Below are 26,932 nucleotides of genomic sequence, written 5' to 3'. Positions count from 1 at the left end.
ATTAATACTAAAGAGAAGTCAACTTTTAAAATAATCCCTCACTTTCTATGTTTTTCCTTTTAAAAAAATTCTTATTGTAAAGATATAGGTTGCAATTCAGGGTGAGGCATACAAATGGTCATTGTGCAGGTAAAGTTTGGGCATCACTTTGGTCCCCACTTCACCGGGTTTGAGACCTGGTGCCCTTAATGATGAAGCGTGCCCACCTCCTCCCGGCAGTTTTCCACTCCAGCAGTATTATGATAACTTTCAGGGGCCACTTATGAGTGAGAACATATGGTACTCAGTTCTTTGTTTCTGTGATAGATCACTGAGTACGATAGACTCTAAATCCATCCAAGTTGCTGCGAAGTCCATATGTTTGTCCTTCTTTACGGCTGAGTAGTATTCCATTGTGTACATGTACCACATTTTTTTAATCCAGTCCTCTTGCAACGGGCAGCACGGTTGGTTCCATGTTTTTTTGCTATAGTGAGTATTGCTGCAATAGTTATCTAAATCGGCTAAAATAACTGTAGCAAAAACGTTGAAAAGAATAAAGTAAAATATGTAATTTACTTTGGCATCCTGTTTCTGTTTTTTTCCATATCTTGCTTAAAAGTAAATATACTATGTACCCATGTATATACACACATAAAAATAGAGCACACGTGAATGTTATAGTTACTGCTTTGTGTTTCTTCCTAATTTGGGTTAATAACATACTGTGTTTTTTGAAACGTATTATATTTGCATCCAGTAAGTAAATTAATACACTGTGAAAGTTTTGGTCCGCTTTACTTCCCAGTTTTTAAATGGAATCTTTTGATTCCTGTTTGCTTTAGCTGGAGTCACAGCAGAAGCCATGCAGACTATCACTACTGCTCCGGATGCTTCAGGGCCTGAAACCAAAGTCCAGGAGGAAGAGCATGACCTTGTTGATGATGACATCACCACTGGTAAGCGAGATCATCGTTAGCACACTCTGGATGGAGCTTTGTTCTATACTGCAAAATGTTTTGGGGGTTATTTGTAGTGGGATCGTGCATTTTGATGAAAAGGATGGAAACTTGTACTGATGGTGTGTTTAGTTTCATGAAACACTTTAGTGTCCTTTTTGATCTTGAGGTGAAAAGAAGTGGAGCTCTTTATTTGGTCTGGGTTTGCTCATTGTGGCTGTAACAATGAACCTGTTGGCTGTGCACATGTTTTCTTGAGATTTTTAAATTCAGAGACTGCAACCATTACTAAAGCTTTGGGACATGGAGAGGAATATACTCATCCGGTTATGAAAGATTTTGCAATTATAGGGTAAACTAAAGAATAGTAAAGTTACGACAGCAATGTATACAATATAGGCTGTGTAAGGAAACTTACATGTGTCTTTTATACCTATACTATGGAGCGAATGTTACTTTTTAAAGTCATTTGCTTAGTTTAGGTATTGAACATTCTTACCTGTATTATGGTTCACATACCAGGCATAAAGTAAACACACACTATAAATATTTAGCCTATCTTTTTTATATTCTTAAGCCCATTTTAAGTGGTGGATCTTTAAATATCTATCTATAACTCAATTTCTTTGAATGCACAGAGGATGAAACGACCTAGCATAAATATTTTTATTGATATTAAGCATGGTAAGCTTTTGTTTTGGGTGTGGATGGTTAAAATTTTAAACCTGACCATAACATTTTATAATTATTGTGATAATACTCAATAATGTTAGTAGCAGCAAGCCCAGAAAATATCAGTAAAAACCTCAGCAAAAATTACAGGGAAGAAAAAAATTGAGCAGGTATTTTTTCCCCCATCTTTCTTTTAAAGCTCTGTGTGGCAGGTTATTTACTGTTACCACCTGGATGCCTTTATATTTCTGTTTACTGAGACAAAGTCGAGAGAGCCTATTTATTTCCCTGGGAAATTCACATATTTAAAAACCATTGGCCTGGTGCCACTGCTAAGTGTTGCCAAAGTTGGGGAGCATCTGGTTTACAGTAAAAGTGAGATGATGATGGTGGTTACTACTTGTTACTTCTTAATTCTTTTGAATGTGTTCGTTCATTGATAAAAATATAATCCAACTTAAATATAAACAATTTCAGAAATGTCCAACCTTTTTGAAAGTCATTTAGCACTTTACAATTATGGAGTTTGTTTCAGTAGCTACTAAAGGAAATCTGTTTTATTTGCAGATTTTTAGACAAGTTCTTGTTTTATTCAGTTTTCATTGCTTTTTTTAAATGTTGTTACAGATACATTTTGTTGTTATTTTTTAATTCCCTATGAAGTTTAAAGACCTTCTAGTCTATAAAAAGAAGTTGTTTAATTCCTAGCAGAAGAGAATTTGCCTCTGCAATAGTAGAGTAACTCAATTTGAATTCTGTAATAAAAGTTGAATTTTTAAGCAGTCAAGCAAGTATTATTAAATCAGTACATTGAAATTTTGAATTATGTATTACCAGAGTCATGAGATAGCATTATAGTATGGTTTTTCATTTTATTGTTAGAAAAATCAAGAAGCTTAAAAAATGCAAATCTAGTTTGGAGAGTCAGTTCTACATACACTAATTTTATCTGTAAGAGGTTTGGTTAAACATATGTGACGATGTTTTCAGTTGATTTATTCATGTCATGATGTGAGTATGAGAGGTGAGAATGTTCAACATCCACATAATTTAAATAACTAAAACACAGCTTCCTTAACATGTTGTCAAAGCAACTAGCATGCTGCAGTCTGTAGATCTTTCGAGCTACCCTTAGATTGTGTGACTTGATTAAGCTGTGGTATAGATTTTTGTGAGGGTTTAGAAGAAAACCATATTTCTTTTTATTGACTAGACTCCTATATAAATTACATCATGAAAAATATGGTAGATGCATTGAGAAAAATCTGTTTCAAGCACAATAATCTTATTTTGGGGTAACTAGCCTTGTAGAGTAAGAGTATTTCAAAAGAGGAAAGCTGGCCAGTTTAGCCATTCAGATGACTTTTCCACTTATTTTAAAGGAATTGTTCTAATAGCTCCTCATGCAATGAGCAGAAATTATGTCATGACAGATATTTATAATAGTATTTTGAGAGAATTCTTACTTGGAAGCTGTAGTTAGGCTAATGTGTATAGTTGTATGAATTATTGTAAATACAACTGGGACTTACTTCCTGAAAACAATCTGGGCTAGATAGCACAATATAAGGTATAATTCAGTGCTTTCACTAAAGGCAGAATAATCATTTTTGACATTTTTCTTTTGGGTGTGTTTGAATGAGGTCTGAATGCCATCTTAAGACACTTGAATCTGAGCCTAGCAGTCTTTGTTAGCGTTTGCCTGATGGCAGTAAAGACGCATGGATAAAGCTGTGTAAGTGTTGGCTGTGATCAATTGGAACTAATTAAATTTATTTGAAATGAAGAATCTTAACTGGAAGAAAACAGCTGGAAAAACTAGGAGGAAAAAAATTGGGTCTTGATTGAAACAATTTAAACCTTCGCCCTGTCCTTTAAAAAATACATTCCAGCTTCTTTCTGTATCTCTCTTTTTAAAGCTAATATCTATTGATCAGCTCTACAATATAATGCCGGTATGCCTTGGTCAACACACATACTCGGTTTTACTTAGCATTCTGTCTTAAGGGTCATCAGATATTTTCCTTTAACCATATGTTTTAAATTACATATCATAGTCATCTTAGCCATTTTGATGGATTAATACTGTTTTTATGTGGAAAATATTAAAACCTATTGCACATTTTAAAATATTATACAGTGTGTGTGGGAAATGTATCTTTTTCAACGAAATGCCTTCAGATTTCATATATTCTGTATATTTAAAATCTGTTTTAACGAAAATGATAGAATTTTCTTCAAAGTGAAAACAGTAGCATTAAGGTTGTCTCTATATTATAATTTGAGTCACAAGACTATTACTCTATTCCTGTGTGTTTGCTTTTATATGTATACTTTTATTTCTAGTATTATAACTTGAATGCTATGTAGATATATATAATCAATGTATTGAAGTAACATGTTCTTTTCATTATGACATTAATAGGTCATAATTAGATTAATAAAGTAAATCTCACTAAACTCTGACATACACAGAAAAAATTTTAGATGAATTATAATCTAACTTTTTAAGGTAGACTTTTTATGTGACTTAGTTAATGTCCCTTGATGTATCTTTTATCTTGGTAAAATATGGCATTGTTATGGAAGATGAAGCGATTCATCCTCTACATGTTGCTTTTTAAAAAACCCTCCCGCTAAGTGCAGGAGGAGTTTCATTAACAAACATGCGTGTGTGCCTTTAAGAAAGTCCCTGTGTTCTTCTGAGGGTCATACTTGGGTGTCTTGCCTCTTTTTCAATACAGCAAGGACACAAGCTGACCATATAGCAGTGATAAGGGGTCAAGAGTCACTGACATTGTCAGAAAGGACAGACTGGTACTAGATCAGCTGCACAGTTGACAGATTCTACTCCTTACAACAAAAGCAACAATGATACATAGATCCCAATAAGTGTGCTGACTATTTATTTCATTTTTTGATGTGTTTTTAATAAAATTGTCATTAGCTACATTTTAATGACTAATTCAGGGTAAATATATCTCTCTCTGTTACTGATGAGTAGGTGCTCAGAATAAATGCATTTTGCTGTTGCAGTCTATTTAATGCTGACAGAATTGGTGTGTGTCTGTTTCCCTCCTCTGCCTGGTCCTAGTTGCTTTCTGCAGACATGTATTTTAAACCTAATTATCTGTAGCTGTGGATTTTACTGATTTAAAGTTTTAAGTTTCTGGGAGGACTTCCTGTTTTACAGTAAATTGATATATAGTTGGGGTTTTGTTTGTTGTTTTTTTTGAATAAATGTGCCTTTGTTTCTTCTTGGATTGTGGAAAGTTTTTTTTTGTAGATGGAACCTTAGAAACTACCTTATTTTACAGTTAAGTAAATTAATACTGTTCTTTCTTAAAGAATTTACAAGGTTGATACCTAGTGTCACAAAAACATGTTATTTGACCTCTCAGGTAGAAGAGTCTATATAGTAAGATTTAACATGAAAAGATCTATCACTGATTGAAGTAATATATGTGTTATTATTAATAGTATATAGTAATCCTTTTAGTATTTATCCACTCATTCATTCAATAAGTATTTTTCAAGCATTCTAGTACGAGACACTGTACAGGATATGCCATTGACCAAAGCAGGCAATAGTACTTGTCTGTGTGGAGCTTATATTCTAGTGAGAGGAGGCAGACTCTTACAATAATGATGAGTAAATAAATATACAGTATGTTAGATGATGAGAAGTACCATAGAACAACAACAACCAAAAAACAAAACAAAACAAATAGAGAGGGGTAAGATAAATTGAAAGTAATATCAGTTGTCAGCTTTCTGTGTATCAAGCATTTTACACTTGAGTCTTACAGATTTACTTTGGAGTTGCTACTAGTGTTTGGTTTGCTTGTTTTTGTTTTTGATATGTAGATGAGGAAACAAGTTTAGAGAAGTAACTTTTATAGGGTCACATTCTTACCAAGTAATAGGTCTGGGATTAAAATGACTCCTGCCTGATTTCAAAATTTATGTGTCTTAAGCAATGCCCTGCACAGTCTCATGTTCTCAAACTAATTAAACTTTGGAACATTTTAGTTTTCTTTTGAAATGTTAGATGATGTCATAGTCTGCCTTTATTGCCTATGTTATCAGGTAATTACTTCACTGAATATGGAACCTCATTATTTATTCCTCCACCCTTTTTTGAGATACAGGGTCTCCCTGTGTTGCCCTGGCAGGACTCTAACTCAAGGGCTCAAACAATCTTCCTGCCCTCAGACTCTGGTACCAGAGTAGCTGGGATGATGCAAGTGCACCACCGTACCCAACTAGCTGATCTCATGATTTAAAATGCAGACTTGTTATTCTGAATTTAAAACAAAAGATGATCTCCTTTAGAAAAAAATAACATATCCGTTCTTTAAATTTTCAGATATTATTTAGTACTCCTGTGATATAAGAATATAAATAGAAGTATTTCTTCATTACTAAACAGAACTTTTATTCATTCATTTTATTGCATGCATGTAAATGAAATGTTCATTATTCTGTCTAGCTTTTTGAAGTCATCAGTATAAAACTGACACCTTAACATATTTATACACTAAAGCCAACATCCCTAGTATATTAAGATAGTACTGAAAAAGACATCTAGTCTGAGACTAAGTATTGATTTGTGCATTCAACTCCTTTCTAAAAGCCCTGTTCATAAGATGTTTTTACATTTGTTCTGACCAAAAGATAGGACATTTACCCTGCTAAAGCACAGATAAACTCTGATGAAATGTGGGACATTATGTATTCAGAAACCAGAAACGCCTTCCTAGCAAATAGTCGGAGTAGTAAACTACTAGTTTTCTAACTAGTAAACTAGAAGGATTCTACCTGCACCCTTTGCCTTCCCGTTCTGTAACTCATATTTAAAAGCCTAGAAAGTTGCCTTGATTCATGTGAATTTTAAATCACATGTTCTAAATCATCACTATCCTTGCTTTTTGACTTCAGAATGTTAGCTACTACAAAATATATGCCTTTACTATATTAATGCTCTTAGATAATTGCAAAGATATAATTTAATTATTTATTGTGCAGTGTTCACAAAAACATATTAAGAAAACTAAACATGTGGATTTCATAGTTTTCTGAGTGAAATATATTATTTCAAATAATTCACCTTTTATTCTGTTTTAAAAATCAGGTAGAAGAAGATGTAAATTAAAGTATTTCTTGCCTAGTGTTTAATACTCAGCTTTAGTTGTATCTTAACAGGAGACATGTAGAGCATTTCTAAATATGGTATTTGAAAGTTTTTCACATGAATATTAACATACAGAAAAATGATGTTGTGTAAAACTGAGATTAATTTTCTTTTCTTATATTTTCTCTGTGATTTTACTACCACTGACATGCTAATGACTACTAAATCTGTGTTTCCAACCTAGCCTTCTCTTCTAAGTGTCAGGTTCATGTTTCTTCCTTCTGCCTGAGTTTTCTATAGATACCTAAATACTAGGTCCAAAAAGAGCTCAGATTTCTTCTAAAACTCATCTCATTTTATATTTATTCCTCAGTTAAAGACATCACTACTGGTACCATTTATCACTCAACATCCCAGACTAGAAACTGAGGAGCAAACTTGGCTTTCCCACTTTTTAACGATGGCAACGTATAGCTGGTTCTTGTAAAACGGGTCTCTCAAACATCTCTCAGTGGTTTTCCTCCTCTCTGTCTCCATAGAGAATGCCTAGATCCAGACTTTCATTTTTTCTTCTTCGTTTTAGTGTTGTGTTTCCTACAGCCATCTTTCTGTTTTCTTTCTCTTACCCTCATCCACATCATGTTTTCCATCACTCTGAGAGTTTGAGAAGCCAGTTCATCACCTTTCACCCTCATCAGCGACTGCTTAATGGCCTCCCATTGATTATAGCACAAAATCTGAACACCTTGGCAAGACACCTAGGACCCTTCACGTACCAACTTCTGTCTCTGGCTTCATCAGCCATAATAGTACTTAACTTTGGTTCTCCAGGATTCCCTACGGTTCATGATTCATACTTTGCATGTGTCTCTCCATCTGGCTGTCTGACATATGGGAGAGAGTCCAAGTTTCCTTTCAAATCCAGCTGGAATGTCACCATCTTTGTGAAGCTCTCTGGACCCTCCTCATGTAAAATCTCCCCACTCTTTGTGTGTATTGCTGCTACTGCAGAATAATATTAGTAATAATAATATCTGTAGTATTGTTGAGTGATTCTTTCACTTGTCCTCTGTGAGTCAAATGTGGGAATGTGACATTTACTGCTTTGCCTTTCTAGTGCTAGAATAGTGCCCTGGCATATCATAGCATCTTTTCAATAAATATTTATTGAATGAATGACTGAACTAATGAATCCATAATGTTGCTAATAGTTCAAATAACACTCCTGTATATTTACTATATGCTTCCTATACTTACATAGTTTATCACTTTATCCAACCCCACCCCCCTATTTCTTAGTATTTAATGGCTTAAAAATGCTTGTAATAGATTAGTGAGGGAATAGAGGCTTATTTATAGATAAATTGTCCCTTGATATTGTAAAAATGAGACTCGGAACAGATCTAAGAACACAATTCGCTCTGCTGAATTAGTCGCTGTTGTTTCCTGTTTAAAAGTTTATCTTTTTCTCTTGGAAAATAATATGTCTCCACAATTAGGAGAAGGATGTGATACACAGGATTTAAGTGAGAAAAGACAGGGAAAAAATACTGGAATGAACGTGTTTTATAGCTTAAGTCTTCACATTGCATAGAACGTGGGAGGTGCTCCTGTGGGTTGCACAAGCAGAACTAGACACTTACAGCTCTCAGAGAGTCCCTGCTGTGGTCTGCACTGGTCCTGCAGGTTTGGTAGACATAGAGATACACTTCTGGGTGGTTGTCTTAGTCTCCTAGTCTTTTGAAAGTCTGGGAATCCCTGTTTCAGAGCTGTCTCTTTGGTCTTGCTTTTCTTCCTTTTGTGCATATCCCGTTTGCCGTGGTAGCTGTGAGTTCTGTCGGTGAAAGCTGAAGTCTGGTTTTTCTAGAGCTGGCAATATAGGTGTAACTGTGGTCTGAGAGATCCCTTGGGGCCTAGGTGACCCACTACAGGAGAAGCAACATGGCTTATGTAGAGGTAAGGAAGGAGAGAAATGTAGGGTCTTTCCAGGGGACCTGACATTTGAACAAACACCACTGCAGAGTGAGTATGGTATTACACACTGTGTTCTGTGGGTACATGCAGCCAGTTACTTAGCACTAGGAAATTTTGCTTTTTATTGTCCATTGAAAATTGTGAGTTACATCTTCAGATTTAATGTGTTCAGGTTTATTTGTTTAAAGGTCTGGCGTAGGGGAACTTGTCTATGAAAAAGTTCAAAAGAAGAAGAGCTAAGAGGAGGGACAAAAGATGGCCGATAAAGACGGTTTGAACACTCAGTTTCTCTTTAAACAGATTTTTAGGCTTTTATAAATGAGGCATCTACTTAATATCAATGTATTTTTATCAAGCGAGCTTGTGTATTTAAATGAATTAAATATCATAAAGCATCAGAGATCATATAACATGAATTACTTTGATAACTGTTGCCTTGGCACCAAATCTTTCATAATGCTGTTTTCCAATAAGAGCATGTTTTCCAATAAGAGCATGTTTTTAGTGTACATGTAAAAACCGTTCATATGTAAAACTTTTGCAAGTAGTTGGGCAAATAAATCATAATTAACACCATCTTAGCAAACTCATGTAAAAGGACACGTTTACAAATCATGGCCAGAGGCGGTGGCCCAATCCTGTAATCAGTAGCACTTTGGGAGGCCAAGACAGGAGGAGTGCCTGAGCCCAGGAGTTTGAGACCAGCAGGGCAACATAGTAAGACTCTGTTTCAACCAAAAAAATGAAAAATAAGATCAGTCAGTCATGTTGGCATACACTCGTAGTCCCAGCTACTTGGGAAGCTGAGATGGGAGGATCCCTTGAACCCAAGAGGTCAAAGCTGCAGTGAGCCTTGATTGCGCCACTGCATTCTAGCCTAGGTGATACAGTGAGACCCTAACTCAAAACAAACAAAAACAAATCAGCAACTTAATAACTATCTCAGTGACTCACTAGCATTTATGGAGAGCCTAATGTGTGTCAGGCTATATGCCCTATGCTTTTTTTTATCTTCACAACAGCTCATGTGATAGGTCCTAATTATTGCTTTCCTGTGTCTTACCAGAAAGAAAAATGAAGCACAGGATGGTAAGTTAACTTGACACTTAAAGCCCACAGGTAGGAAATGCAAAGTCAGGGTTTGAAGGTAGACTGTTTACCTCTAGATCTTGTGCTATTAAATGTAAGCAATTTGTTCAAACTCAGGTCTTTTAAAAAAACGAGAGGACCAGGCTTGGTGGCTCAGCCTGTAATACTAGCACTTTGGGAGGCTGAATGAGTGGATTGCCTGAACCCGTGGTCTCGAGACCAGCGTGAGCAACTTGGCGAGACCTCATCTCTACAATAAATCAAAAATTAGCTGGGCATGGTAGTGCGTGCGTGTAGTTCTTCTGGCTACTTGGAAGACTGAGGCGGAAGGATCACTGGAGCCCAGCAGGTCTGATGCTGGGGTGACCGTGAATGTGCCACTGCACTCCAGTCTGGGCGACAGAGTGAGACTTCGACTCAAAAAATAAAAATGAAAAGCAAGAGAAAAGAGAAACTAATGTATTTATTATGATATATTATTTTCTTTTTGTGTGATATGGAAACTTCTATTTTAATTTTTAGTATAGTTAAGCTTTTTATGTAGTACAAGGAAATATTTAAAATGTGAAGGACAGGTTTCCTGTTTTCTTAAAAGGTAAACATAGATATTCAGTATATGAAAAGAATTTTATATATTTTCTAGATGAATTAGAATTTCTATTTTATGTTCACATACACCATACACATAAATACACCAATGCAAACACAGTATTAGATCACAAAGGCTTAAGGTTTGATTTTCACATTTAATCTTATATGCTTCTTTTGCTAAATTTGGACCAAACTGGAAAAAAGCAGGAATACTTAGTTGGTTTAGAATGTACAGCTGCATGCAGAGGGTGGGGGGGAAGCTTTTCCTGTGAGTGACCTTCAGGACGAACTTAAATTTTGGCCTTATGTGAGCTGTGTGATAATACCTCACAGATAAGAATGAAATGCATTCGATTGTGGCATGCCATTCTATATCTGTATATTACATGAATTGCCCCTATAATTGATATCAAACCCATATGACCAAAAGTTGTAATTCACAAAAGTAATGACAACCGCGTCTCGTAATTCACAGACTTTATGTCATGCCTGTGAATGATTCCTTTTGCTGCGCAAACCACGTTCAAGGGGAAAATAGGTTTTAAAATGGATGTTGGATTTTGAAGACTCCTTCTTCCTGATACTTTATAATCATTTTTAATCACAAAAAGATAATTACATTTACCAGCCTCCATGGGTTTCCACATGATTTCTTGTATTAAAATCAATTGTCAGGCATAAAGGTATGACAGTCATGAACTTGAATGTGTTTTTTCCTCATGTGATGTCCTAGAAAGAGGAGTCCTCACTCATAGGTGGGATGAAAATCAAGTGAGAATATTTTCTCATCATTTTTACTTATAACAATATATCCTAAAAAAGATGAGTGAATTTAATTTAAAAGGATTCAGGGAATCTGAAGCAGCTACTGTCTCTTTGTTTGCCATTTTTGTATGTGTATTTTTTTCAGTTGGTTAATAGCACTGAAAAGAAGTATGTGGAATATTCGATTTTATTCATCAGAATATTAATAAGCATCATATTCTCTAGAGGATTTAATAAAGCAAGCCTCTAGTTGAGAGACTGTAATCAAATTTTAGATGTGGCTGTTATTTACACATGCCTGCTCTCAGGTGCACAACCGAAAGACATGTGCACATCATGGATTCTAGATAGGAGAGTTTGGGGGCTGAGGTATGAGTAGGAGTTAATGGAAGAGGTATGCCTGCCGGGTGGCAGAGGTGGAGAGACATGGGAAAACCTGCTGGCGAAAGTTTGTGGTCTCAGGACCAAATTGTCTGTGGAGGGAGTAAGAAGAAGGGCCTTACAGGAGCTGACAGGCGAGGCGGGCTGTGTCATCCAGGAGTGAGGGACTGCGAGTAGCTGAGTTTACGTCCTGTGTTGATGTAAGTTGCATCGAAGCCGGGTTTATTATTAAACAGAGAAGGGATGAAAAATGTTGATGGAATGTACTGGCCACTTGCCTTATGTGCTTAATACCACTTCCCTGGTTTTTCTTTTCATTCAGCAAATACACTCAATTGACGCAAGTAGAAAAATGGTGGGAACCCAGACATTCTAAGTTTCTTTTTTTAATGATCTAGTACATTGCATCTCAGGGTAATGAAAACTTACTGCAGTGAGAGCAGAATTGCTCTTGGTTAATTTTTAAAAAGAAAATGTGGAGAATAAATATCTGCAGATAGACACAAGGCTTTGTTTTTAAAATGAAGAAAATGAGATCTAAGAAGCTCTAAACTGGTTAGTGTACTGTCCACATACACCCGAAACCTGCAGCAAATTATTAAATATGATTTGGGAACACTTAGAAGAAAAACTAAGAACCAATACAGGTGCTGAGCTTTACCACTCACTCGAATTTTTATCACAGTGTTTTGGCTGTGTTGACTTTGTTACCATCCATCACCTAAAATAATCTTGATATTTTGGTGTAAAATGTGTACGATTCATCATAAAATGACATTTATATGCTTCTGAGTTTTCACTACATGCAGCACATAGTGGAATGGGTCATTCTTCTGTTCATGGAAAGCTATTCCTCATGATCAATTTGAATTTTTTTGAAATTTGGTGTGACATTACTTGTTACTGTCATTACTTGCACAAGCATCATTACTAATACCCTGCTCATTAATTGTGCATGATAACTTTATTTACTGACTTAAGGATTAGGGAAGAGGACTTCTGAAAAATAGGAAAAGGTCTGTAAAGAAAACCCAGCTTGATTCAGCATGTAGTAGTATTAACCACTGCTATACTGCTACCTCCAAATTACCTCTGAGTACCACACTGTGCAGTGTTGGTACTTGTGATACTAAAAGTGTCTGGCTCACTCATATATATTCATGTGGAATTTTTTGTAAATTCCCTTAAGTGATCTTTTAGAGGGCCTGCCCTACTATTGCAGCACACCTTTTACTGTGCAGAAAGTAGTATTTACTCAGTGGTATATCTGACAGATGAATTCAGGCAATGTGATGCTATGACAATTTTTCTTTTTGCTTAAGATTGCTTTGTCTATTCAGGCTCTTATTTGGTTCCATATGAAATTTAGAATTGTTTTTTTCTAATTCTGTGAGAAATGATGTTGGTAATTTGATAGGGATTAAGTTGAATTTGTAGGTTGCTGTGGGTTTGGGTTGTATGGTCATTTGAGCAATACTGATTCTTCTGATCTATAAGCGTGGAATGTTTTTCATGGGACATTTGTGTCTGATTTCCTTCAGCAGTGCTTTGGGGTTTTCCTTGTAGATATCTCTCACTTTCCTGGTTAAATGTATTCCTAGGTATCTTAGTATTTTGTGATTGGCATTGAGCTATTGATTTGGTTCTCATCTTGAGCATTATTGGTGTATAGTAATGTTACAGATTTTGTACATTGAACTTTGTATCCTGAAACTTTACTGAAGTCTATTCTCAAGTCTAGGTGTCTCTTAGAGGATTTTCTAGGTATATGATCATGTCTTCAGTAAACAGAGATAATTTGACTTTATCTTTTCCAGATTGAATGCCTTTTATTTCTTTGTCTTGATTGATTACTTTGGCTAGGACTTTCAGATATGTGTTGAATAGGGGTGGTGAGACTGGACATCCTTGTGTTGTTCTAATTCTTAGGGGGGATGTTTTTAACTTTTCCCTGTTATGATGTTTGCTGTGGGTTTGTCATATATGGCTCTTAATATTTTGAAATATGTTCCTTTGATGCTTAGCTTGTTGAGAGTTTTTCTCATGGAGGAATGTTGGATTTTATTGAATGCTTTTTTTAAACCTATTGAGATGATCACATGGTTTTTGTTTTTAAGTCTCTGTGTGGTAAATCACATTTATTGACTTGTGGATAGCAAACCATTCTTGCATTCCTGAGATAAGACCCAGTTGATTCAAATGGATTATCTTTTTGATGTGCCGTTGGATTCAGTTTGCTAGTATTGTTTTTAGAATTTTTGCATTTGTGTTCATCAGAGATATTAGCCTGTAATTTTCATTTTTGTTGTGGTTATTGTGTACCTGCCTGATTTTTGGTATCAGTGTGATACTGATTTCATAGAAAGAATTAGGGAGAAGACTCTTCTCCTCAATTTCTTGGAATAGTTTCAGTGAGATTGGTACCAGCTCTTCTTTGTATTCAGTGGTGAATCCATCTGGTCCTGGGCTTTTTTTGCTGTTGAAAGTTTTTTTTGTTACTGACTCAATATCGTTGCTCATTATTGTCTATTCAGGATTTCTGTTTCTTCCCGATTCAGTCTTGGGAGGTTCTGCGTTTTCAGGAATTTATCTGTTTCCTCTAAGTTTTCTAGTTTGTGCACATAGAGGTATTCATACTAATCTCTGATCATTTTTGTGGGATCAGATGAAAAGTCAACTTTATCATCTCTGATTATACTTATTTGAATCTTTTTTTTCTTGGTTAATTTAGTTGATGGTCTGGCAATTTTGTTTATTCCATAAAAGAACCAACTTTTTGATTCACTGATCCTTTGTATCATTATGTCTCTCTCTCTCTCTGTGTGTGTGTGTGTGTGTGTGTGTGTGTGTGTGTGTGTGTGTGTGTGTGTATTTTTCCCACTGCTCCTGTAAAAGCATAAAGTACAAAGCCAGTCTAAACTTTGTACATTGACCAGGTCTGGGGAGAGTCCTTGTAGGAGTTCATGATACACTGGCTGGGTATCTTTGAACTTCAAGGAATTATCCAGGCAAAAGGGAAGAGGGAAAGACTTTCCGAGAAGGAGTCAAGGCTTAGGAGGGAGTGAGAGAGCAAGAGGTGGTATAGCCATTCTGGGGAAAGTGTGAGTAGTTCACTATGAATGTATATAGAGTAGGGATAGGGGCAGGACTAACAAGAGATGATGTCAAATGGGTGGCCAGATGATGAACAGCTTGGTATGTCAGCTGAGCTGCTTTGTCCTTATTCAGGGTACCCAGGAACCATTAAAGAGGTTTAAGTCAGGTTAAAGGGCATAGACTGATTTGCTATTAGTCAAAGCACTCTGAATATAGATATTGAATATATTGGGTAGCAAGGTTGAGGCGAGTGTGGGTCCACTATAGCCTAGGTGCAAGCTGACGTGAACTCGAATTAAGGCAGTGCAACTGCAGCTGAATAGGTGGGTACACAAATAACAAAGAGCTCGATGTAATATTCTGGACTGCTTTTCTTGAAATGGTGTTTGTTTATATGTATTTAAAACACTCTAATGAAAATCCTCTAGATTTATAGTTAAAATATGCTAATATTTTCCAAAACATTCCAATCAAATTAATGTTTGTAAACATCAAAGTAAATTTATTTGTTATATTATTAAGTGGTTTATTGTACATTTAGTGTAGAAAATACGATGTCATTTATATGCTATATAAGAATCTTTACCTGCCCTCCTCATTTTGCCATATAGTATCTTAAAGTTGGAAAGACTTTATTGATAATGTAGTAGGTAGAATCTAGCCAGACCATTTGTTTACCCATTGCAAGGAGTTCCTCAGACTGCATCACTGAACCATAGAGGTTACCCAACCTTTGCTTGCATACTGTGTTAGTTTTCCTATTGCTGTGTAATCAGTTACCACAAAAGGGGTTTAAAATACATACACCTATTGTCTCACAGTTTCCATGGGCCAGGCAGTCTGGGCCTGGCTTAGCTACCTCCTCTGCTCTCAACACACAAAGCTGAAATCAAAGTGTTAGCAAGGGTATGTTCTATCTGAGGCTTGGGATCCTCTGCCAATCCCAATCTGTATTGGCGGAATTCAGTTCTTGCAGTCGTAGGACTGAGGTCCTCCACTCCTAGAGGTCATCCACAGTTCTCTGCCATGTGGCGCTGTCCTTGCAGTAGCTTGAGTTTTCGCGTCAGCACGAGTCTCTAGTAGGTGCCAGAAAGTTGGAGTCACACGTATCGACCCTAACCCTCAGTGTGCCATACAGTCACCTTGCTATGGAGTGGCCTCCCAGCCCTTGGCTGTATTCCGTTGGTGAGAAGCAAGTACAAGTCCTGCCTTCGTTTAAGGCAAAGGGATGGCGTGAGGGTGTGATTCATTGAGGGCCACCTTAGGAAGCGGCCAACACACACACCTGTATAATTTTTGGAGCTCACTGCTGGCAGCATCGTTCACCCCGTATTTTGTTTGGGGTGTGTGTGTGTGTGTGTGTGTGTGTGTGTGTGAGATCTCCCACCATGTCATCTCTTTATCCTTTAACATCTCATATGTCCTGATTTCTAGACCCTTCCTTCTTCGGTTTGTTTGTACCTACTCCATTTTGAAAGTGATACTCCTTGGAAGCACACAGAAATCACCATGCTGCACTAGAAAACCAGTACAAATGTTATAGAATTATTTTTTCCTTATGGTGGACATTATAATTCTGAAATTAAATTTGTTTTCTTTAGAAGGCATCTCACATTTTTGACTGTTACTAGTGAAATCGCTTAAACTATCTGTTTTTACATGAAGTGCTATTAATCCACGTCTTTCCAAGACTTGATATTTGTTATTTTTGCTGTGTATCTTGTTGGTTTCAGCCCATCATCTTTTCTTTGCCATCCAGTGTATTAGCTATTTCTCTCAGCTTTATGTCCTTTGTGAATGTGATAAACAAGCTTGGCTAGTATATTTAAAATGCTACTTTATTAACTCATTCTTAGTGGGCTTAAAATATATAGGGGGAAAATAAGTGGAAACATAGCTTGGGGATTGCTGACAAGGTCCCAACACAACTTTTGCAGTATGCGGCTAGGGAGTTACTCCCCCTTGTCACCAGCTCTGATGTCACTCTCCAGGTACAGTTTTCTGCTCAATACAAACGAGTCCTTTTGCAGTATCGCCCAGCTCAAATTTCTTCATCTTGTTCATAATAACACCCTGTGAGATTTCTTAAGATACCTGCTGAAATCAGAAGATTTTGCATTTATGAACAGTTTAGGTTTAAGATAATGGGTTTTGCATATATGATACTGGGCCTAACCTACATATATATAAAGGACATGCAGTGAATTGCAGTAATATTGAAGATATGCATCATCAAGATTTTCAGGGATTGTCTAGAGAGTTATGCCTGGATGATTGTTATGTGACAGAGTAGATATAAGTATCTGCCCATGGGTATTCAGAAGTTATACATATTTCATACTAGTTTTGCTGACTAACTTTGCATCTCCTATAAGTTTTCTAGCAAATATTTATTGATGGAGTATTTATAAATAATACAATAAATGCTTGACTTAAACCTGAAGTCTTGTGTTACTGTGTTTTAAAAGTTGACAAAAGGTATACTAAAACAGGTAAGAATGAGATTATTCATGTATTGTATTATTTTAAAATATCACTTTAGGAAAACTTTGAGATGGAAAAATAATTCAGGTACCTCTGGAATTAAATTCTGCAATTCTTCTTGATATTTAGATATTTGCAATGAACTGCATATGATTTGTGAAGTAAGTGTAGAACCTTGCATATTTATAATTTTTTGATAATTTCTTTTAACATGAGATGCTTTTTTAAAGCTTTGAGTTTTAAAAAAGCTTTAAAATTGAAGATTAATGGAAACAACTTTGAGTAGTCATATATAAAGTAGTTATATAGTCTGCTTTATTGAGTGGCTAAAGCCAAACTTGACAGATTTGTTTCCTTATTCTCTTCCAAGTAGAGTTGATTCTTTTTGAAGTAAAAGTGACAGGTGCAAGTAAGAGTACTTTTGTCTCATCTCTGGCCAAGATTCACCTAAATTTTGGTAAAGAGTGAAAATAGACAACAAATGAAACCATCTGCCACTCCCAACCAGCCAGCCCCGGCGCCTCTGCTGGGGACAGTGCCCGGGACAGGGCCTGCTGGGCCTCATTTCAGAGGGTTGGGGCAGATCCTGTCAGCCCACATTTTGGGATATGATTCCCTTACCAGCCAGGCATACCGAGATCAAAGAAGCTTTTAATTTGCGTTGAATTGCTCCCTGAAAAGCCATCCACCATATCCACCACATTCGTGTGTATCTTTTTGAAATCTGAAACAGACTTAACCTCTTCAAATGCTAAATATGAAAATATTCTTTCTTAGGTCTCTTTTTCATACAATTATCGATAAAAGAAGATAATATGAACAAAAAGGATCATTTTACTTGATGCTTTGTAATAATTTTCATTTTTTGACAAAAGCCTTTCGACTAAAACTTCTAAGATGTTTTAGCCTAACAGTCGATGGGAATTATTATATTGGCATATAACATTAAATTAAAATAATAGCATTTTCAGTGAGACTGTTTCTATTGGCATTTTAATAGGATGATTTTATTGGTGTATTAATTCTTTGGAGAATTTTTACAATTTAACAAAATAATCACTAAGTGTCTTCTACTCAAAGGTAACTTCTCAAAGCTGTGACTGATAAACATCTGTCGCATAACAAACTTGCATAAACAATTTGTCCTTTGTCAGGTTTATGAGCTGACATCTGTTTGAATGACAGATGTCAGTGCACTTAAGATGCAATTTAATTTGGGAGTGTTAGTCTAAAAGAAGCTCACATTTTAATGATTTGCATTTCAAAAACAAATGTGCCATTAATATAACTGGCTCCTTCCTTGGTGAAGAAGCGTGAGCACACACAACTAGTAACTACTTGGATCAAGCTTTTTATGTGTATGACCTGCAAAGAGATCTAAAAATTAGCCATTGTGACCATTTTGTGAGCCATTGTGACCAGTCAGAAAAGAAGTTTATTGATTAGCAATGGCTGACATTTCAAAATGGCCATGTAGAAAAATGTTATTGGATTTATTAATGTTTCTCATCAAATGTAATCACCAACAAATTTAAGTAAAAATGTCACAAGCTGAATCTGTTTAGCAATTTGCTATTGTAAAATTTCAAACAAGTTTTATAACCTCTAATTTTGATTAGTATATTAAAAATGCCACTTAAAAATCATTGTTAGTGGGCTTAAAATACATAGGGGAAAAAACAAGTGAAAATATAGCTTGGACATTGGCTTAGATATTGAAGGATTTTGATTTATTCATTTATTAAGATGAAATTCACATAGCATATAGTTGATCATTTAAAAACAAGTAATTTGACTTGTTTTTAAGAATAGAAGGACATTAAGAGCTGACATATTACTGTTCTGTGACTATATGATGATTCATCAATGTAAAATGAAGAAACTAGTAACTTTATTCAGATGAAATTCTGAGAGAGAATCTTAAACATTTGCATCTTAATAACCAGCATTATGAACAAAAACAAAAGCATTTCAGTAACCACTGTATGATGATGATATACAGAAGAAAAATCTGGGTCTCTATGAATTAAGTCTAAGGAACTGAAGCACTCATCATAGGAATATGTGCTAAGATTTCTATATCATTCTGGCTTTATTTTGTTGCCTGCTATTTCTTTAGACCTGCAAGCATGTTTTTTGAGCCTTGTTCTCAGACATTTTATGCTGAAGGAGAGTTATATAACCTGGAGAATTTTAAGTCTAGTTCAGTGCTGTATGTTGAACTACAATGGACTGACTATACCAAATTGACCTTGCCATTTTTGAATAATTAAATAGTATGATGAAATTAACTGTAGTTTTCCTTATTATTTTTGGACATCTGCTGATAGAGTATGGATTCAAGAACTTTAATGACTAAATTTCTACCTGACTCTAGATTTATATATTTTATATTTATTAAATTTGATTCCTGGTATACTCAGCAATGTGAGCATCAACGTTGTCCCCATAGTAGAAAGCTTTTAAAAAGTATTTGCTGATTCAATTATTTAGTACTAATTTTAACTTTGGTGCTTGTACTTACAGTTGGAAAAAAGTTAAACACAGCCTGTGTTCTAAGCTCAGACATACAGGTTTTCATAGATTGGAATTAGAACTGAGTGATGTTTATATACCATGCTCTATCTAAAGGAGCTCAAGCCAAATGTAATATTATATATTTTACATTTTCAATATGTGGAACATGTTAACCATAAACCTCACTTCTAAGTGTTTAAAATTTTAATCTCATTAGCTTTTTTTGTTGTTGTTTTATAGTTAGATACCAGAATTAAATGAACATACTAGAGATATATAAAACATGAAATATGCTAAAGCAAGGCTTTTATTTTAAACAAAAACTGTGTCTATGTTTATTTTAAAGATTACAAGGCTTCTCTGTAATTGGTATATATTTGTTCATATAAAAACCTTAACTCATTGACCAGTCTTATACTGACTTTATACTTGTGTGTTTAACAAAGATAAAACACAAAAATCCAGTTTGATTACCAAAATCATTATTTTCTTATAATTCTTATATTTTCTTGATATATAAGAGGTATACATATTTTTGAGGCATATATGGTATTTTGATACTTATGTACAATGTACAATGATAAAATCAAGGTCAGCATAAATTATTTTTTATGGAAATTTACAAGCACACACAAAATTAAAAAGAATAGTATAATTAATGCCCATTTACTAATTACGTATGTCAACAACTGTCAACATGTAGTCAGTCTTGTTTTATCTATTCTTTCCTCCACTGGATTATTTTAGAGCAAATGCCAGACATCATAGTATTTCATCGTTAGTTCTTCAGTGTGTATCTCTTATTTATAAGACCCAATTTATTGCCTGATTAACGAGTTAGGATTGTCAACTATGGTTACTTATGCCATGTGGTTGAATATACCTAGTATGGTTTTGTCTAGGTTGAGTATTTTTAAATGATGAGTGAGCCTATGGAAATATAAAACTAATAGGACTCATGATGGAGAAGAAGGAAGTTGTGCACCATTTTTATTAGGGCGTGGTCAGGAAAGGAAAAGGAGATACCCTTGGACAGAGACTAGGAGAAAGGGGAGAGGGTATGAAGAGAGCGAGCCGTCTATGACACTGACCCAGAGGGTTTCTCCAGAGAAATAGACAGTCCTGAAATGGAAGGGTAGAGGAGAACCATAGAAAAGGAGTGAGCCAGAATGACAAAAGACATGAAAGGAGAAAGGGTAATAAAACATTTTGAAGATCAGAGGCTCTTAAATTCAAAAAAGAAAGAGAAATATTAGTAGAGAAGAAATATTCAGAGTTGTCAAATGAAAAGTTTTCAAGTAATATTAAATGAAGTGTGTAACTAAAATAATATTAACTGAACACTGAGTATTCAGAAATATTTGAGGGAAACTTTATACCAGCTGTTCTGTTTGCTGGGCCATCATTCAGACACCATTAGGTTGCATGCTGTCTTTCAGTGTTTTCTTCGTATTTTATTTTTTAGACACACACACACGCACACACACACTGATCAGTGTCATAGGAAACTACTAAATTGCCATAGAAATATCTTTTAATATTTTAGAATAACTTTAGTTGAAGATTTTTTTTATGGCATTTAATTTAGCTATATACCTTTAGCTTTAGAGCCATACTGTTATAGAATTTTGAAGAGGGAAGAGATGTTGCAGCCCAAGAAAGACAGTGACATCTTTTTGTGCTACTAGGAAACTACAGATGTTTTAAACCAAAAAAGAATAACTTATTACCTAATGCTTCTCTTCTTTGGAATTTGATGTTGTTGCTATAAAATTGCCAATTTTAAGCAACCTGAAGCTTCGATTTTGAGGAGTCATCCTGTTACCTGTGAATTTATGAAGAGAAGTTTATGAATTTTGATGCTGAAAGTTCCCTTTCTCATAAAAACCCGATTAGTGATGCCAGCTAAATGAGCACCTGCTTTTTGAGCTGACCAACTAGTGAAACAGGCATTTCATCATTTTTTGTAACCGTGAAAATATTTTACTGTGGTAGAATGTATATAACCTGAAGTTTGCCATTGTAATCACTTTTTTCTTGTTTTTGAGTTGGAGTCTCACTCCGTTGCCCAGGCTGGAGTGCCATAGCACACTTACTGCGACTTCACCATTGACCCGCTGGGCTCCTGCAATCCTTCTGCCTCAGCCTTCCAAGTAGTGGAACTACAGGCGTGCGCTACCACGCCTGGCTGATTTGTTTTGATTTACAGTAGAGACGAGGTCTCGCCACATTGCCCAGGCCGTTCTCGAACCCGTGGGCTCAGGCAATCCGCTCGCCTCAGCCTCCCAAAGTGCTGGGATGACAGACTGAGCCACCAAGCCCGCCTGTGATCACTTTTAAGTGTAGGGTCTGATGGTGCTAGGTATGTCCACGTTGTTGTGCAGCCCTCACCACGTCCTTCTCTGGAAGCGTCTCATCTTCCCAAAGAAGAACCTTACACCCTTTAAAGAGTAGCTCCACACTCCCCTCCTCCTGTGTGCTGCTTTCTGCCTCTGTGAATTTGACTAACGTAGGCACCTCATATCAGAGGACTCTTGTAAGAGTCTGGCTTATGCCGCTCAGCATAGCGGCTTTAATGGTCGTCTGAACTGGAGCTTGTGTCAGAATTTCCCTCCCTTTTAGGGCCGGGTGAGATTTCGTTGTACACACAGCCCGCCTTTTTGTTGAGCCGTTCATCTCTCTGCAGACACGGGGGCTTCTGCCTTTGACTGTTGTGAATAATCCTGCCATGAGTATTGGTATACAAATATCTGTTCAAGTTCCATCTTTCAGTTATTCTAGGTATGTACCCAAGATTGGAATTACTGGAATATATGGTAATTCTATCTTCCCTTTTTTAAGAAACTGTCATGCTGTTTTGCATAGTGGCTGCACCATTTCACATTTCTACTAGCAGCGCGCAGTGGTTTCAGTTTCTCTACTCTGGCCAGCACTACTTTTTGTTGTTTTTGTTGTTGTTTTGATGATAGCCATTCTCATGAGCGTGAAGTGGTATCTCATTTTGTTTTTGTTTTTGTTCTTTGAGTTGGAGTCTCACTCGGTCGCCCAGACTGGAGTGCAGGGGCCGCTCCCGGCCACCGCAGCCTCGACCTGCTGGGCTCCGGCCATCCTTCCGCCTCAGCCTTCCGAGTAGCCGGAATTACAGGCGTGTGCTACCATGCCCGGCTGTTTTTTGGTTTATTGTAGAGATGAGCCCTCGCCAAGTTGCCCAGGCGGGTCTCGAACCCGCGGGCTCAGGCAATCCACTCGTCTCAGCCTCCCAAAGCACGGGATTACAGGCTGAGCCACCGAGCCCAGCTGGTATCTCATTTTGCTTTGTTTTGTTTTGTTTTTTTGAGTCAGAGTCTCACTCAGTCACCCGGGCTGGAGTGCAGTGGCACACTCATGGCCACAACACCCTTGACCTGGTCGGCTCAGGCAATCCTTCCACCTCAGCCTTCCAAGTAGCTGGAAGCCTAGGCGTGCGCCACCACGCCTGACTAATTTTTTTTTATTTATTGTAGCGATGAGGTCTCACCAAGTTGCCCAGGCAAGTCTTGAACACCTGGACTCGGGCAGTCTTCTTGCCTCGGCCTCCCAAAGTTCTGGGATTATAGGCCCCACCTTGCCCGGCCGGGATTTATTTATTTTTAAAATTGTGTATTTATTCTTACATGTTTAAACTTTAGTCACCTCCATGTTTCAACTTCACTCTCCATTAGATACTATACACCTGTCGAGACACTTTTTCCACTGCACAAAACAGGATTTGAACTCGTCGATTTTGTTGCCTTTTAAAAGATGCTTTTGCTGTTTTTTGTTTCACCTCTTCCACATTGGCAAAACGTTTCCCTTTGAAGACTTTTTTCATTGAGGAAACAAAAAAAAAGTCTCTTACAGCGAGATCAGGTGAAAAGTCACTTGGGCAATGTGCATTCGTAAAACACCCATCTTGAAATGGGCAAACATGTTGAAAGAATCTCCAAGAAAATTCACTGAAACCAAATGTAGCCTCTCACAACAACCCTGACTGGTACACTGATGCAAGTCTTTTCCTAGAACACTTACCTAACAGGGGAAGCGTGTACTACAGGGGGCCTGCCCTCCAAAAGATAATTTCAGTTTTTGGGAGTCTCCCCTCATGTATGAAAGTGGCTTTTTAAGTGATCTATGGTATTTATTGTATTGCGTTCTTCTACTAAAGACAGTCACAAAAAGATTAGAATGTAAACTGAAATAAAAGTATTATTAATCTTTTCACCTGTAGTTTAGAGAATATAATTTGGGACCTTCAACCTGTTAGTTCATATTTTAAATTTTAAACATTAATAGTAATAGGTAAAAGAGCTACAACTGTGTCTGCAGCCATAGAGAAACCGTGTGTGAGTTCAAACAAACAGAGCCTTACAAGGCTAATGGCCGCTGTTCCCTCGAATTTGAAGGAAAAATACACACACATAGGTTGGTGGGAACAATAAGAATGAGAAGCCAGCAAGGCTTAAAGTTGTCATGCTAATTATGTTGATTGTAAGACTGATTTTCCAGAAAAGTAGTCCTTCCTTGTCTGCAGTTTCAGTTACTCATGGTACAGTGCAATAAGATGTTTTAAGAGAAAGTGACCACATGCATATAACTTTTATTGCAGCATTTGATCCTAATTGTTATATTGTGTCATTTGTTATTATTGTTAATCTCTTATTGTGCCTAAATTATAAATTAAACTTTATCATAGGTATATACGTGCAGGAAAAAGCATAGCATATATCGGGTTCAGTACTCTCTGCAGTTTCAGGTCCCCACTTGATGGTCTTGGAATGTGTCCCCCACAGGTAAGGAGGGACTACCGTATGCTTTCCTCTTGGATAAATGTAATGATTTGGGTGTGGAGTGAACTGATTTGATGTGTCCCAGGCTGTGCAATTATATTAGGTGCCTACGGAGAGGGATCTTTGCTAACCAAAGATTTACTGTTTTAATAATGCCTTTGCTGGTTGCGTATGAAAAATTGCAACATTCTATAGTATTTTTGTGCATAAACTTAGTTTATTTGGAGTATTTTGAGTGTTTTTAAATTGTTCCTCAACATGTTGTTTTTAAGGAAGATGCAGACATACGGAATTTTATTCATATTTTAAAATCTTATTTTCTCAGATTTGTAATATAACTTATGAAAAATAAAAGAATATTTTCAGAGGCCATAAAATACTATACAAAAAATACATAAAAATACCTTATTTTTGAGAACAGAAATATAGTATTTTTAATGGAATCTCATCCACACCCTATCACTGTTGTATTTAGCTGATATAGTAAAATCATGATTCAAATTATTTGGTTGGTCATTTTCAATTTTAAAATGACAAAACTCATTTTCATGTAAATCCCATCTAAAATCCATCACTGCTATATTTAGCAGATACATAAAAATCATGATGAAAATTATTAGTTGGTAATTTCCAATTTAAAATGGACAAAATTCTTTTCATATATTTTCATATATTCATAATTCAGAGTTAGGTGTAAGTTTGTTTCTGAAAAACTGCATATATGCATTTTAAAGCAGGAATCTTGAACTTTTCAGATTAACTGTTTAAATACTTCAGAAATCTGGCTTGACAAAATCTTTATGAAAAGAACCTAAGCAATTATTTAATTATAAGCCCTCCTAAAATTCAGATTTACTTGGAGTAATATTTTTATTATGCTATGTTAAAGATTGGTAACCTGAAATAATTAAAACAGGATTATATTTAATAACTACATTTATGCATTTTTAGTTGACATTGCTTTTCATAAAAACTGTCACTTCACAGAAAAGGACTTTTTTATACTGTGAAATTGCTTCATCATGAGAAAAATCTTAAAATCGGGGATTGCGCAACTATTTTGGTCTAGTGAGATTTTTCTTTTCTTGTTTTATGGAAAAGTTTTTCTTAAACGAAATCCTTGAATCATTTAATGCTTAAGAGACCTCATGAAGAAAATATTATTTCTATATCAGTAAACGAAGATACTTCCATTAAATAAGCAATTGCTAAATAGTGTCTAAGCAGGGGCGGGTGATTTAAGTAGCTTTTATGATTCATTGGTAGAGCTTTCTTTAAATCATCAGTCTTTTTACTTTTCACATGGTTTATTCAAACCCTGACTGTATAAAAGCTCACATTGGGTGGTGAAGATTGTTGCGTATTTGCCGTCTCTTTCTGCATCCTTTATTGAGGGTCTAGTTTGAGCCAGGTACAGCGTTAAGAGCTAGAAATACTGGACTGTACTAATAGGCATGAAGCGGTTGGTATTGTAACAGGGTAGAATTTGCCCAATAAAAAAAGTTGCATTTTCTAATTTTTATAAGGAGACTAACACATTATTTTCTCACTAAATAATTCGATGTTCCCTCTTCAGTGTTTCTAAGCCTCATGGCTCTTTCCTTCTAAATCAGATTTATATACCTGTTCCAATTTTTAAAATTTCAATGTCTCTTCTTAACCCAGTGTACACCCTTTAGCTATCCCTTATCTCTCTCCTTCCCAGCAAAGACATATGCTTCCTCATAACCATCCATTTCTTCAACCCCTGTGCCACTTGATCTTCCGCTGAGGTTCCATTGAGACCCAGAGTTTAGTTCTACTCAATTCCGTGGATAGATTAGAACTTCTTCTCGGCGCTTGTGACAGCTTTTAAGTGGAAACCTCCCTTTAGTCCCAGGACGTAGATATTTTGCTTTCATTTTTCCTCCTTCTTTGTTCCTTTCACAGACTTCTCTTTTGCTGCTCATTCCTTAAAAGCCAAATTCCATGGGATTTTGTCCTTTGTTGTTTTCTTGCTTATGTTCAACTGCTTGTTATTACTGATCATCACTAAATCTTTAGCTTAGTTCTGGGGTCATCAATCCCTATTACTTCTCTCTTTTAAAATAATTACCTAATTCTACATTTTCCAATTCTTTTCAAATCCAGGACTACCATTCTAGTTGATATCACTTTCATTTCTGGTTTCCTTGTTGCTATTCTTGTCTTCCTATAACCCAGGAGTATACAACCTTTTGGCTTCCCTGGGCAGCATCAAGCAAAGAAGAGTTGTTTTGGGCCACACATAAATTATACAATACAGTTAATATATATGCATAATAAGACCTCTTTTATTTTTTGTATTTTTTATTATAAAGTTTAGAAAAAAGAGAACAAGCCGGGCTTGGTGGCTCAGCCTGTAATCCCACGCCTTTGGGAGGCTGAGGTGAGTGGATTGCCTGAGCCCGGGGGTTCGAGACCCACCTGGGCAGCGAGACCTCATCTCTACAATAAATCAAAAAATC

General features: G+C 36.2%; 1 protein-coding gene across 1 annotated transcript in view; it reads left to right on the top strand.

Moving 5' to 3' along the window:
* Positions 1-830: 830 nt before the first annotated feature.
* The window catches only part of LOC103255898 (WD repeat-containing protein 7-like), a gene marked incomplete at its 3' end in the record, with an annotated part of 59,444 nt that continues 33,342 nt past the window's right edge, over positions 831-26,932 (top strand). The window contains exon 1 of the mRNA XM_008053811.1: positions 831-938. Coding sequence (XP_008052002.1) covers positions 845-938 — 94 coding nt within the window. The remainder of the gene's footprint in view (positions 939-26,932) is intronic.

The sequence above is a fragment of the Carlito syrichta genome, unplaced genomic scaffold (assembly GCF_000164805.1).
Source record: "Carlito syrichta isolate Samal-C Ts95f unplaced genomic scaffold, Tarsius_syrichta-2.0.1 Scaffold288667, whole genome shotgun sequence".
Classification (NCBI taxonomy): Eukaryota; Metazoa; Chordata; class Mammalia; order Primates; family Tarsiidae; genus Carlito; species Carlito syrichta.
This window is presented reverse-complemented; position numbering and strand designations above follow the sequence as displayed.